Source organism: Pongo abelii, chromosome 12, assembly GCF_028885655.2.
Source record: "Pongo abelii isolate AG06213 chromosome 12, NHGRI_mPonAbe1-v2.0_pri, whole genome shotgun sequence".
NCBI classification, from domain to species: domain Eukaryota; kingdom Metazoa; phylum Chordata; class Mammalia; order Primates; family Hominidae; genus Pongo; species Pongo abelii.
In genome coordinates this window covers 26890390-26905481 of record NC_071997.2, presented here as the reverse complement: position 1 = coordinate 26905481, position 15092 = coordinate 26890390, and the positions used below count along the sequence as shown (strand labels likewise).

Genomic DNA, 15092 nt, shown 5'->3' with positions numbered 1-15092 from the left:
CAGGCAGAGGCGCTCCTCACTTCCCAGACGGGGTGGCGGCCGGACAGAGGCGCTCCTCACCTCCCAGACGGGGCGGCCGGGCAGAGGCGCTCCTCACTTCCCAGACGGGGCGGCCGGGCAGAGGCGCTCCTCACTTCCCAGACGGGGCAGCCGGGCAGAGACGCTCCTCACTTCCTCCCAGACGGGCTGGCAGCCAGGCAGAGGCGCTCCTCACCTCCCAGACGGGGCGGCCGGGCAGAGGCGCTCCTCACTTCCCAGACGGGGTGGCGGCCGGACAGAGGCGCTCCTCACCTCCCAGACGGGGCGGCCGGGCAGAGGCGCTCCTCACTTCCTCCCAGACGGGGTGGCGGCCAGGCAGAGGCGCTCCTCACCTCCCAGACGGGGCGGCCGGGCAGAGGTGCTCCTCACTTCCCAGACGGGGCAGCCGGGCAGAGGCGCTCCTCACTTCCCAGATGGGGCGGCCGGGCAGAGGTGCTCCTCATCTCCCAGACGGGGCAGCCGGGCAGAGGCGCTTCTCACTTCGCAGATGGGGCTGCCGGGCAGAGGCGCTCCTCACTTCCCAGACGTTGGGCGACTGGGCAGAGGCTCTCCTCACATCCCAGAGGATGGGCGGCCGGGTAGAGACGTTCCTCACTTCCTATACTGGATGGCGGCCGGGCAGAGGCGCTCCTCACTTCCCAGATGGGGCGGCCGGGCAGAGGGGCTCCTCACATCCCAGACGATGGGCGGCCAGGCAGAGACGCTCCTCACTTCCTAGACGGGGTGGTGGCGGGGCAGAGGCTGTAATCTTAGCACTTTGGGAGGCCAAGGCAGGCGGCTGGGAGGTGGAGGTTGTAGCCAGCTGAGATCACGCCACTGCCCTCCAGCCTGAGCACCATTGAGCATTGAGTGAGCGAGACTCCGTCTGCAATCCCAGCACCTCGGGAGGCCAAGGCAGGCAGATCACTGGAGGCCAGGAGCTGGAGACCAGCCCGGTCAACACGGCGAAACCCCGTCACCACCAAAAATACAAAAACCATTCAGGCGTGGTGGAGCGCGCCTGCAATCCCAGGCGGGAGAGTCACAGGAGCCTGAGGCAGGGAGGTTGCAGTGAGCCGAGATCACGGCAGTACAGTCCAGCTTCGGCAACAGAGGGAGACCAAAAAAGAAGGAGAGGGAGACTGAAGAAAGGAGGGAGAGGGAGAGAGGGAGAGAGGGAGAGAGGGAGAGGGAGAGAGGGAGAGAGGGAGAGAGGGAGAGGGAGAGCTTCTTGCTGTTTTTCATGCCTGTCTTTAGGCCAGTCTTTGATTGGATGTCAGACATTGTAAATTTTACCTTGTTGGATGGTGGATATTTTTGTATCCGTATAAATATCCTTGATCTTTGTTCTGGGACACAGGTATTTGGAAACAGGTTTGATCCTTCCCAGGCTTGCTTTTCAGCTTTGTTAGGCTGGGACCATGGAAGCATTTAGTCAAATGCCAGTTTTGCTCCACTATTGAGACAAACTGCTGAATACTTTATCCGATGCCCCATGAATAATATTTTCCACTTTGGCTGAAGGAAACAGGAAATATTCCCAGCCCTGTGTAAACCGTAGGAATTGTTCCTTGTAATCATTTTGAGTGTTCCTTTCTCTGGTCTTCAGTAATTTCCTCACAGCCATGCACTTATAAGCTGAAGACTCAAGAGGGCCACTCCGCAGGTCTCCAGTGAGCTTTGTCTCTGCAGCTCTCTACTCACCAGCCCTGACCCTGGTAAACTCCAGTTGCCTTGGTCTCCTCAGAATTCCATTTTCATCTCCTCAGCTCACAGAGGCTGCCGGGCTGTGTTTGGGTTCCCCCTCCCTATGCTGCAGCCTGGAAATGTCTCCAGGAAGCGACTGGGAAATGCACAGGGCTCATCACATTTGTCTCTCAAAGAGCACTGTCCTTATCACCTGACGCCCAGTGTTTTGGAAACTGTCGTTACATACATTTTAGCAGGCGTGTTAGTTGTTTTGGTGGGAGTGTAAATCTAGTTGCTGCCATTCTGTATTGGTTGGAGGTGGAAGTTCACCATTGTAATTGCAACTTCCTCCATTACACTGAAGTTGGCATTATCATTGAACACATCAAGTGATGGCCTCATGTACTGCAATGTAACACCAATGCAACTAGCATTGTATATATTTGCCCTGTAGTCATTTGTCTCTGCTCATACCCCACCACCAGACACCAGTGATTGTTCCAATAAGAAAGTGCAGACGAAGACAGCGAGATGGGTACAGAGGGAAGATAACCACCTTCCAAGTCTGCTGGCATCTCTCTGGAGCCTGGCAGGCTGTCAGCACTCAATTGCTTGTTGAATAATTGAATGAATGTACGCAGGCTCACATGCTTGCACGCATGCATAAATGAACCAATGCCTATGACTGGGTGGTTTCTAAACTGCTCCACTAGTTCTCCAGACCAGACACCTTGCTTCCTTCAGACCCTCATACCCTTCCTTCCTTCCAGGACACAACTCTCATTAGCGGAGACTGCTCCAGAGCCTTCCTGCTGGGAGGAAATGTCTGAGTTCTGGGAGGTATGCTGCCTCCCACAAGCACTGTTCCTTGCCTTGTTTCAAACAATTCCCTCACTCTTCAGTTCCTTCCTCACTGCATTATTGTTTTTAGCCTGATGCTGAGCGCATGTCCCTTTTTTTTTTTTTTCATATTTTTAGAAGTGGATTAGTCCTTTAATTTCTTCACCATAATCCTGGCTACTCCTAGCTTTCAGGAATGTGAATGCCACTTTTAATTAGATTGTAAATTTTTAGAGTATCAGAACTCAGCCCTATCTGTTCTATTTGCAAAAAGCCTCCAATATTTTCCCCAGTGATGACCTGTGCTCTATTTTCATCTAGCCTCAGGGATCTCACTGACTAGAAAAAGGAAATTTGATAGAGCAATTTCATTTTTGAAGTTAGTAAACACAACTGAATACTTTCATATGTCATTGCTAAAATGGGTTCAGAGAAAAATGGTAACAAATAATCCAACAATCCAATGGTTTTGAAATGTTTCCAATGTAAGAGTTTTTATTCTGGTTTCGTGCTCAATTAGAGTACCTACAACAGACTACAGACAAAAATAATTAGGAAAGGCTCAATGAAAATGTCAGGAAACAACACAGTAGGGGATGTTCAGTCTTGCAGATCTCAGACAAGTTACTGAGTTTGAATTTCAGTCCTAATATTGGGTGACAAAATCTCTAATTTAGATGTGATAATTAATTTAAAACAAGATTGCGGGCTTGGATCCTGACTATGCTGACTTCTAAACAATTTGAAAGTCCTGTAACAGTCATCCTTCAGGTTAAAACTTCTGGGGGTGGGGCGTCTACCAGAAGATGGAATACAATTTTGTGAGTGCAGGGGGAAAACAGGATAAAGAACAGTCAGAAAAAGCCAGAACCAAGTCGTCAAGCGGGGAGGGGAGGCAGCAGGGATAGAGGGGAGAGGAGTCTTTGCTACAGACAGGGCAGGCACAGGCGGCGCGGAGGGCGGCCTTACCTCCGCGGAGGGGCCAGTTTCAGTGTCAAGGCTGAGGTCTGAGCAGCCTGGAAGGACGCTGGTCTCTTAAACATAGCTGCCACCAGATGGCCTTAAGGTGTCTCAGGGACGCTCCTCAGCCCTTTGCTGCTGTGGGTGGCTTGGAGAGTACAGGGCAGGGCTGCTCGAGGTGGAGGTGTGGCAATGATGGCGTGGCTGCTGAGTCCTAGACGCCCGGCCGCGGGGAAGTGGAGGTGGGCTGTCTGGGGAAGCAGAGTTCAGCATTACTTAAGGATGTTAGGGTCTTTGCTGCACTGGAGCCTGAACAGGCCCAGAATCTGAAGGATGATGTTAGGTGTACTATTCTTGAAAGGGATTTCAGGGTGTTCCTGAGATAAGCGATGTTGTGTTCCCCCCCATCACCCAAACCTTGGGCTCGGGGTGTGTCCCCCGGCAGGACCCATGGGAGCTGGTGCCGTGGGAGGAGCCGTCCGAGTCGGAGGGCGCCGCCTGCTGGAGCGGCTGCTTGGCGGGCCTCTTTTTCCTCCTGGGCTTCTCTCGTCTTGGCTCTCTGGAATCCTGCGTGTCCGCTTCTTTCAGTGGCCGGAAGAGGAAAGCAGAGTTTCTCGCCTCCATATCCTCTCTAGAGACAGAGAGAGATCAGGGTTACCCTGCCTTGATGGCTGCGGGGTCTACAGAGATGTCGAAGCCATCCCCACGGCTGCTTCTCAGCTCCTTGCCCACGTCCCTCTTCCCATGGAAAGGAGTCTCTGGAGCGCTGTGCACCCAATGCTTTAGGCTGGGCTTAGGTCCACTCAGTTCATTTCCACGAGCCTTTTGGTGTCTGGGAGCCTCCCACGGCACGGAGAACTTGAGTATACGGACCTGTCCTGACCAAGCCAGTGAAGGAACAACTCCCAGCCCAGAAGCCCCTGGAAACCCCTCAGCATAGACCTGTGTCCGCCCCAGGGAGATGAGCTTGGACCCATCACAGCCCAGTTCATCCCTGAACTGGAGCTTGTACATCAGAGATACTCTTTCACACCCTGTGTTTCTGTAATGACTCCAAGGTATACTATCGGGAACATTTTTCCAAATGTCCAAAATGGTATGATTTGTAATGACATTGAACTTAGGAATGACTATGAAGTCACAGAGCTAGATTACTATTTAGAAAATATGCTGACAAAGCTTATTTACCCAGAATTGCTGTCCTTCAAAGAAGGCACCTTGGGAACACCATGACCTCATTCCAGCCATGCCTCCATGGCTCACCGTTTTGGGAGCTCACCTTTTTTCAGGGCCTTTAGGGTAAGTTAAGGATACCCACTGCCTAGTGTTAAACCTTATTTTGTTCCCATTATCAGTATCAGCTATCTTGATCACCCTGCCTTCAATCCGAATAATTTTTTGTTTTGTTTTTACTCCACAAAACTTCGGACTATTACTGCTTCGGATCCTTTTGGAAATTGTCAGGGAAAAACAAAACAATAAAGTGGAAAGACAGTGTTTGCTATTTTCAAATAGAAAATGCCATCATTCAAATCCCTTGTGAAAGAATCAAGATTCACTACACATGATAATTTTCAACGATTGGCTCAAAGACTCAGGAGAGATTCCCAAGAGAGATTAAAAAATTGGCCTGGGCGATAGCAGTGACATTGGGAAAAGCCTTTCTGGGAGGCCACAGACAAAATCATCTTTAATCTGAGGCCAGTGCTTGTGTGGATGTATAGGTTCTGTGATAGCAGGTTCTGAGAGACTTCTAGGAATCATGCTTCAAGGGTACATTTACCGCCCCTGCTCTGTGAAGTCTAAAATCTTACCCATCAGGTTACCCTCAACTATCCCTCAAATTGCTACCTCTCTCCAGAGCAGAATAAGTTGATACATTCTGTTTCTTTTTCACGGTTTTTCTCTATTTGCCATGAGTTAGGATCCATGATTACAGTCCAGTCCCTAAGCTATAATCTCTCAGAAAGAGGAGCGACAAGAAGCGGATGTGAGAAGTAGAGAGATTTTCAGGCATTAAAAGCATGGAAAGAACAAGGTAGGGAGATGCCTACCCACCCGCCTGGAGGACTCTGGCGCTGTGCTGGTTCCCCTTCTGGGAAGAAAGTGCTGAGTGCCCACTCCATGCCCTCCTGGGGTCAGAACCCACCCCCTTTGCTGAATAAAGCATTGGCAGCTTGTCAGTAATCCTGCTGGATTCCTGAGGTCTCGTTTGTATTGTGCCCTAAGTGTCTCTCTCTCAGCAAGGCTGCCTCAGAACATAAAGAACAAGAGGACCCATGGAGCAGGCACCAGCAGATGTTTGATGAAGACCCAGTGGGGGGCCTTAGACTTTCAACAACTGAAGGGGTGGAGAATGAAGAAATGGATAAGCAAAGGCTGTTGCTATCTGAATTGCTACTGCTGGCCCTGAAGGCTGGCGAATCTCTGTGTCTCCTTGTGTCCCCTTGTCCCATGTCCTAGGGCACCACGACGTGCTTCCTGAACGTAAGCTACGGCACGTGTCCTTCTAAATTACATAGGATACTCACAGACAGGATTTGTTGCTGAACTGTACGTTTTTCAGGGCTTTGTTCCAGCATAAGAAATGGAGCTCCTAATCCAACCAGAGGAGACGGAGGGAGCTAATGACATACAGAGGCTTAATGATTTCAAATGCACAGACGCCTCTTAGGAGAAAATCGTCAGGAGTGACCAGGCGAGATTAAGTGGAGTGATTCATCTAATGTAATGTCAGAGGCAGTGCTGAATCTTGAAGTTTCAATCAATGACTTAATTTCACTGATGTCAGGAGACAATGTGAGTCCACAACACTACAGGGGGTCAAGGCAGGAGTGTTCAACACTGCGGACAGTATCATTTCCACTAGGACATACTCCCAAATCCAATGGCTTCATGGAAAGTTACTCAACTGCTCAAAAGACAGATAATGAGAGGCTAATATTTTGTGTAACAGGAATTGTGGGGAGCAGGGGTTGACCAGAGATCCAGACAAACCCCATCTGGCCCTGGGAGGGTCTCTCCTCCTGCCGACTCATACACAGCCACGTCCCCAAGACCACACAATGACCCTCAAGCAGCAAGAGAAGAACATGCCTTGCCTCCAGGGCCCCAGAACCTAACAGCTTCCTTCAGATGCCTGACGTTTCCCTGGAGCACAGAGGAAATGCTGAGTCCTATTTTGCTTTCCTGATATCACATTTGGAATGTTACTATTTTTAAAAAAATAAATCATACTCCTTCTAAAGAGACTTTTTTTTTTCTTTTTTTCTTTTTCTTTTTTCTTTCTTTTTTTTTTTTTTTGACAGAGTCTCGCTCTGTTGCCCAGGCTGGAGTGCAGTGGTGTGATCTCGGCTCATGGCAAGCTCTACCTCCTGGGTTTAAGTGATTCTTCTCTCAGCCTCCCGAGTAGCTGGGATTAAGGGTGCCCACCACCATGTCCATCTAATTTTTGTATTTTTAGTAGAGGCGAGGTTTCACCATATTGGCCAGGCTGGTCTCGAACTCCTGACCTCAAATGATCTGCCCACCTCGGCCTCCCAAAGTGCTGGGATTACAGGCGTGAGCCACCGCCCCCGGACAAGAGTCTTCTTAAGGAGGAGTCTTGAAGGTAAAAGCAAGCTGTGCTCTGTTAAGGGTGAGGGGAGGAAGGATTCCAGCTCATCTGGGAGAGAGTTCTAGCTAGTTAAGTGGCACCAGGTGTGTGCATTCAGTTCAGGCGGCCTGAAACCCCAGCCTGTGGGTGGAGTAATGCCTGCTAGAGGCACCTCTCTCCACTGGAGAACACCAGCAGCTGGAGCATCAGACCCACCAGGTGCCTCCCCCTGCCCTGGCCAGAGGCCACAGTCCTCTGATGGGAACGGGACGCCAGGGGAGGCAGCCAGGGAAGAACTTGGTCTGTGAGTCCCCTGCCCTGGCAAGGAGAGAGGATGCCAGATGGAGGAAAATCCCCCTGTTCTGCCTGCTTCTTGTAGTTATTGAGAAGGACCACATGGGAGAAACTACACGTGTGTTCTCAAATGGAGGAAGTTATAGACAGGATAAGGACGATTCTCCTTCAGAAAAGACATCTCTGATGCCATGGAATGTAGCAGAAAGCTCAGGCACGCTTCTGAAGGGAAGGGAAGGGAAGAGCAGTCATTTCCCTCCATCGGACACACTGTCTTGAAAGACACGCCTCTCAGCTGAGTGTCAGAGAATGCCGTCATCATGCTGCAAAGGAAAGAGAAAATCCGCACCCGCCTCGCTGGTTTCACTTTGCAAATATGGCAATACCAGCATCCCCTCCTTGAGGAATGAATAATCTGGAATTTAGCAATATTGATAACATATTTTATAAGCTAATCTTGTTTTTTTAAAAAAAGTCTCTAAGAATCATTTAGGTGTCAAATTTTAAGTTGAAAATGAAAATGTGCCATCAGCTTTTGCTGTGTTCAGTTAGTTTTGAGCCCTTCAGCCTCCAAATGCCTTTCTTCCTGCCTTTCACTGTGCACCGTCCTCACTCAGAAGCCAGAAGAGAGACCTGGAGGAAAGGCCCCCAGAAGGAAGGAGAGGAGGATGGGGGGAAGATGGAGGCTGTTTGGGCCCAGGCATCCCTTGCTTTACCCTGCAAGCAGATAGTTATAGTAAATTCAATATTGAAAAATTAAATTTAGTCAAATAATGTTCTGTTGGAGATGTAACCTACAGTACATGTCTTTAATAGCCTGTGAAGAAAGCATCAGGATTTTTTTAGATGGCCTCATTTGGAATGTAAAAAGTAAAGTAGAGGTTCCTCTTCAAAGACTTTCCTCCCCATCTAATTAGGAATAAAGAGTAACTTCTCTTAGAAGCAAAATTTATTCAAAGACCTGTGCTAACATTCTTAAACATCTGCTAGCAGTAATAAACAAATCAATGTACTTTATGTTCTTAGCTCCCACAGTTTAGCCTAAATATTTGCCCTGGCAAGCTTATACTGGTCCAAGCAAGCATTAGGTCATAGCCTGTTCCTCTTTCTTATTTGAAGGTGTTTTTACCTTTCTCTACATTCCACAAGTTACTTCCTCCTTCCTTTGTTCTCCTCTGCCTTTGCCTCTTTTAAAAAGTTCTAAGTTGCTAGTCAATCGGGACAAATACAGAATGTGAGGTCCCATTCCAGCCAATGGAAACCGGACACAGCAGTAGGGTGGACGCATCCGGTTATAAATGACCTTGTCTCCTTCTTTCAGTGTACTCTCGTGGCAAAACTGCTGGCGAGTGTACCCTTTCTGCAGAAAGTAAAAATGGCCTTGCTGAGGAAATTAAATTTATGTTCAAGTGCTACTTCTTTACAGCACCAGGGAACAAGCATTTCTAACAGGAATAATGGCATGAATGCTCCCTAAGGAACACATTTGTAAAGTAAGTGAGAAAGAGCTCCTGAGGAAAGGACCTACCAGAAGGAAATCCCAGCTCAGACACAAAATCAGACCTATGCCTTTATTTTTGTACTTGGTTCTGCTAGCCCTTATTATAGAAACAGAGACAGGTTAAGCTCTGAACTTAGTAGGTTGAATGTGACCTCTGCTTATGAGAATTAAACTCAGTCTCTTGCTCCCACAGAGGCAGCCAACACAAAAAAGAGTAGAAATTACAATGGGGGACTCGAGAGTCAATGAAGACTTCCACCATGTGAAGCCCAGAAGCAAGAGTAGATAATTCACAGTGAAGAGCTTTAAATAAGGCCTGGGGAAGATGGAAAACAAAGGCTTTTCTCAACATACAAGGATTTGCATTTTCATTCTAAAGTAATGATTGATAACATTGAGTTTGGTGAAAATGGGTAATACTTGGATACATCTGCTCATATTCCTTTATAATGAGCTGTAATTTGGACATCATAGGAACCAGAAGCAAGACCCACAGGGACCATTGTTGGGGTAGAAGTTTGAGATGAACAGAAAATGTCCTGCTATTTTAAATGAAGTATCAACCCATCTAGACAAAGAATGGAGAATTGTAGCATACGTTTTTGATAATCATAGCTAAGGAAAGGTTCTCTGTGGAACTGCACACCGCTTGAGGAGCATTGCTGGGCATCTGCTAGCATGTGTCTGTATATATTTATTTGTTCTTCAAATAGTCATTGGGGGCATTCTGTGAGCTGGACGCTGGCAACTGGGATTCAGAGGCAGATAGAACCTGTCCCCTACCTTCAAGGACTTCTGCCTACAGTGTCCAATGCAAAGGAAATTTTCTTTAACAGAAACCTCTACGGGTTGCCGTGGGGCCACCTCACTACCTGAGAGGGCTAGGGTGCTGGGACATCACATGGTGGTGTTGACGTTTGAGCTCAGTCTTGGAGTTCCTCAGGTGGCTGAGGGCAAGGAATAGCTGTCCAGGGAGAATACTTAATCTGGTGAAGTCACAGAGACCTGAGAAAGCATGGTGTGGGCAAAACCTACATGTAGCTTAGTGTGGTTAGCATGCAGAAGGCATTGGTGGGTTAGCTGGGAGTGGCTAGGGACAAGTGAGGCAAGACAGGCAGGTCTGGGCCAGACCAACTGTGATAAGAAGGGGTGATGGGGATGGGGCTCTGAAGGATTTTTAAGTGGGGAAGGGACACAGGCAGATTTGCATGTGAGGAATTTGATTCTGCTCAGCCCTTATGGTGAGTGACTGGGACAGTGGCAGGAGGAGGCTGGAGGACATGAGAGCTCCTGGCCAGTTAGGATGCCTGTAACCTGGAGACCAAGGGGGTATGGTAGGTGAAGGACAAGCAGCAGCCAAAGATGACCACCAGATTTCTGGCTGGACAGCTCCGTGACTTGTGGGTAAAAGGGTGAACTGAGATGGGGAAGCCCGAGATGGGAGCAAGTTTGTGGGGAACTGTGATTTCAATTTTAGATGTGCTGAATTTTTGAGATTCTGTACACTCAGGTGGAAATATCCAGGGGGTGGTTGGAAATAATGCCCTTCCCACAATGTGCTGAACACCTGCCAGACAATGACCATCCCCAATCTTCACATCACCGTAATCCTGCAGATGAGCACAGGGTCAATGAGCAACCACAAAACTAATGAGGGCAGGGCTGGGACATAAACCCAATCTTTGTTCCAATGCTCTTCCCCCTATAGTTACCCATCATAGCTGCACCTTGCAACCAGCTGGGGGCTTTCAGAAAAACCTACCTCCAGGCCCACTCTTAGAGTCAGACTGTGACACACAAGCACAGAAGAGCAGCCTGGGTTGGAGAAGGAGACATGGGGTCCTTAGTGCAAAGGGGGTCATGGAGGCAGTGGGTGGCAGTGAAGTCAGGCAGGGAGAAAACCCAGAGAGGTAGAGGGGCAATGAGCCTCAAGAGGAGGGTTTAGGGCAGAAGGGAGTGGCTGGTGGCGTCCAAAGCGACTGCTGGAGCAGGTTCAGTCAGTGAGGGCGGAGCTCACTGGTTCAGGCTCGTGAGAGGTCCCGTGTGGCCTCTGTGGAAGCAGCTTCTTGGAGGGGTAAGGGTGGACACCTATACCCAAGGCTCAGGAGTGAACAGGAGAGTGGGGACGTTGAGTCTATCTGATGATGCATGGAGACGGGCAGTGAAGGGCAGGGAGCGTGCTGGATCACACTGCGGAACCAAGGGAATGGTATTTATTTAGGAGTGTGTGTGTTTGTGGGTGCTGTGTGTGTGTGAACAGGAGGCCAACCTGTGTACTTGCTGAGGTGAAGGGCTCAGTGAAGAGGAGCTAAGGAGAGAGGTGAGAAGAATCCAGGGATCACTGATGGATCCAGGACCCGAGGCAGCGGAGGATGGGCCTCTGGAGCCCAGTGGACAGATCAGCCTGGGGTGAAAGGAAGGACACTGATTCTTTGACATCAGGGGCAAAGGCAGAGACTTCCATAAGCCCAGAGGTGGGAGATCAGAAGTGGAGGGAGAAGATGTCTGATGGTTCTTTGACGAAGTAGAAGGTAAGGCCATTGGGAGAATGAAGGTTAGCACCCAAAGACAGCCTGCAAGCTTTAAGAGAAACTGGAAGATGTTTCCTGGGTTCTTTTCCCCAACACTTGCTCAACATCCACCTTCATCTCTTTTTGTATGGCCTTGACTCCAAGGTCATGGCTCCATGAGCCCAATTTTGATGTCCCTCGTTGGCCCCATGGACTTGGGTTCGTGTTTGCTCTGCAGGCCTCCCCCTTTCCTTTTGCCTTGGCTTTAGTCTACCTTACAGCTCTTAGCCATCCTACTACCTCAGGTGAAAATGTGTTCACTCCACTGCAGCCCCTGGAAGCCACCGCCCCTGCAACACCCTGACCTGGCTACAGGCAGGCCAGGGCCAGCCCCTCGCTCCCACCTCCCAGCAAGGGGAGAGGTAGGTAGGTAGGTGACTGGACCCAAATGCAACTTAATTAGAAGGCCTTCAATCTTTACAAATAAAAGGGGAACGATCCCTGCATATTCATGACATATTCATGAATGCTTTTCTGAAGGGTCAAATAATGTTGAATTTGAGATTAGAACCAGATGGATGAATAAATAGCAGGTGAAAGGTGTGACGTTGAAGGGATAATAAACACAGAGCTACATTTTAAGTAGGACATTCTCCATCTCTGCTTTGCTTCCCTAGTATTTAGAGGTCATGGATCTCATCTCAAAAACAGATCAAAGGTGCAAGGATATAAATTAATATTCAAGAGATAAAAGTTGAGTACACTTACACTTCCGGATCCTCAGGAATTGGGAGTGACTTTATATGAGAGCAAGAGAGTGCATACTTGTTTTGGCTGATCTTAATAAGTGCACTCCGAGGGCAAAATTCCTGTAATAATACCAACAGAATTCACTCAACTTAAATCAGAAATGTCCACAATTCAGATACAATTTTATTCTAGCTCAACCCATTATAATAGCTTCTAGTCATTATCCTATTCAGGGTGACACTTAAAAGAGTAGTTTAAATTCAGAGCCTCACTTGATAATTATTTGCTGAATAAAAGTCATCATTGAGTCCTCTCTGTCATTTCTCCATATTCTGGATCAATTGCCAACTGTACCCATGTAAGAGATACACACACACACACACACACACGCACACACACACACACACCTTCCTATCTTTATTTCAGCCTTTGGCCACCACTTTTGCTAACTGCCCCACCTTCAGCCTCTTTGGGTCTCCCCAAGTCCCTAACAGAACTGTCTCCAGTATCCTTCCCCCTGGCCATGCCACTCTAACCTCCAGGGCCCCATGTCCTGTAGGTTAAATTCCAAGGTCCTTTCTTGGGCTCTGCGGCTTCCCCTCAGGGGTCCTGGGCCAACTGCCTCATCTCTCCCCACACCCTAGGGCATGCCTGGGGACATCTCTTAAAACATCCCTCCCTTTCACAGTTGATATCCCCAGAACGGTCCCACACGCCAGGAAGGGGAAGGCTTCCCCGTGCTCTGCCCTTTCAGATGCTTCTCTACGGCTATCTAGACAGCTTCAGGAAACTCCATTTTTCTCCAAGGGTTTTTTTTCTGGGGGTGATGAGCAGACACCTCCTTCTCTGCTGGCCTTGTTGGGTTGGATACCATGCTCCAGTCGCTGCTGGCTCTGATGGTCTTTCTCCTTTGCACTTAACCCTAAATTTCATTTCCCATGCCCCTCTCCCTGATGGAACTACCTCATGCCACAGTCAAGGATGCACTGGATATTTTTATTCTGTATTCTAGGCAGCTGGGCACAGTAGTTTAGAGGGTAGGCCATGGAGCCAGATTGTCTGTGTTCAAATACCTGCTCAACACACCAGGTGTGTGCTTTAACCTCTTGCTTCAATTCCTTTTCTGGAAATCAATATAATAATAGTCTCTATCTCATGGTGTTCTGAGGATCCAAGGGTCCACTCTGCGTAAAGCGCTTTGATTGGAATGCATGGCACATAGTAAGGTCCTAAGAAAGAGCCACTGTTACCTGGCTTTTTGCTCACCAATCTAGTTCACTTGTGGGTCTGTTTTCCAGGCATGTTAAGTCGTCCATCAAAACAATGTCATTTTCCATTAGGAATGTCGTTCATTCAAGTAATTTAAAAAACAATTGTGAGACCCTTCTCTTCATCAGGGGCTGTGCTGGGAGGGACAAAGGTGAACAGACGTGGTCTCTGCCTTCAAGGGTTGAGAGGTTGGTGAGGAAGCCAGTTTGGCAAGGGCAGTGTAGTGGACAGGAGGGACCTGAGGGCCTGCAGGAAGTCACAATCAGGCAGAGTCTTTAGGGTGACGGGAGTTTGGGGGAAAGGAGATGGGGAGGGCAGTCCAGGAAGAGGCAAAAGCCTGGGACTTGAAAAAGCCCACCACATTCAGGAAGCAGTGAGTCTTCCACCTGGCTGGAGGTCAAGCTCATGCAGCGGGCTGGGGCCACACCGGGGTCCTGGGGGGGATACTCCCTGAGGGTGACTCGAAGCATGTGTGTGGGTTGAGAGGAGGCGGGAGACGTCAATCAGGCAAACGACATCATCAGTTTTGTAAACTGATAAAGAATTCTTCTAAAACTTTTAGAAAAATTACATAGAGAAATATATAATTAAGGAAGGATTTCTTAAACAAACATAGAAAGGGCAGAAAGAGAAGAGGGATAAATTTGACCATATTAAAATTTAATGCTTCTCTGTCAACAAAGATTCCAAAGTTAAAAGACAAGCAACAGACCGGGGAAAACTATTGGCTGCATACATTACCAAGAATTACTACCCAGAAGACAGAGAAGACCTCCCCTAGTCAATAAAAAAGACAAACGATCCAACAGACAATACAGACCCTTAACAAACATCCGTCCAATGAGCAAATCAATCTAGAGGTGATACAGTTAACCGAGTCATTCCCACTCGCTGGCACTGGGGAGTGTTGAGGGAAGGGATCTGAGTGATGCTGCCAACCTCTGCAGCCACATCATCACTACTGTTACCTAACACCTACCTGTCAGACACACAGATCTTTTACATCTTTTACATGTCTTTTCTTCAAGCCTCACAATCACCCTGTAGGGTATACATAGATAAATACAGATAGAGATATGTAAAGTATTCATTTTATATGTGACCAAACTGAGTCTCAGGGGGTGAAGCAACCTGCTCAAGTCAGACAACCAATAAAGAGCAGAGTGAATGTTCATATAATTCAAACACAGGGTTTTTTGTTGTTGTTGTTGTTGTTTTTTGAGACAGAGTCTCGCTCTGTCGCCCAGGCTGGAGTGCAGTGGCGCGATCTCGGCTCACTGCAAGCTTTGCCTCCCAGGTTCAGGCCATTCTCCTGCCTCAGCCTCCCAAGTAGCCGGGACTACAGGCGCCCGCCACCATGCCCGGCTCATTTTTTGTATTTTTAGTAGAGATGGGGTTTCACCGTGTTAGCCAGGATAGTCTCAATCTCCTGACCTCGTGATCTGCCCGCCTCGGCCTCCCAAAGTGCTGGGATTACAGGTGTGAGCCACCGCACCAGGCCTAAACACAGGGTTTTTAACTGTAAAGCCTGTGTTCTTTTCACTCTACTCCACTTTGTGCCTGTCCACCCTTATGTCTCCCAACTTCTGCCAACTCTGGAGGTGGTTCCTAGGTAAGTAGGAGATGGGGAACCAGGTAGTTGCACCCCAGTACAGGGGACACAGAG

General features: G+C 48.6%; 1 protein-coding gene across 6 annotated transcripts in view; it reads right to left on the bottom strand.

The window, feature by feature from the left end:
• Positions 1 to 3014: 3014 nt before the first annotated feature.
• Positions 3015 to 15092, bottom strand: part of VWA3B (von Willebrand factor A domain containing 3B) — a 224625-nt gene continuing 212547 nt past the window's right edge. For 2 of the 6 annotated variants that reach the window (XR_008522064.1, XR_008522065.1), the window contains 4 exons: positions 12176 to 12276; positions 3925 to 4138; positions 3517 to 3758; positions 3015 to 3082 (listed from right to left, as the gene is read on the bottom strand). Coding sequence is in view for 3 of the 6 variants with exons in the window: in XM_024242354.2 (XP_024098122.2) it covers positions 3609 to 3758; positions 3925 to 4138; positions 12176 to 12276 (465 nt within the window). In the remaining 3 variants the exon portion in view is untranslated. Of the gene's footprint in view, positions 3759 to 3924; positions 4139 to 12175; positions 12277 to 15092 lie in introns of all 6 variants that reach the window. The other 4 variants (XM_024242354.2, XM_054547229.1, XR_008522066.1 and 1 more) reach the window with 3 other exon arrangements.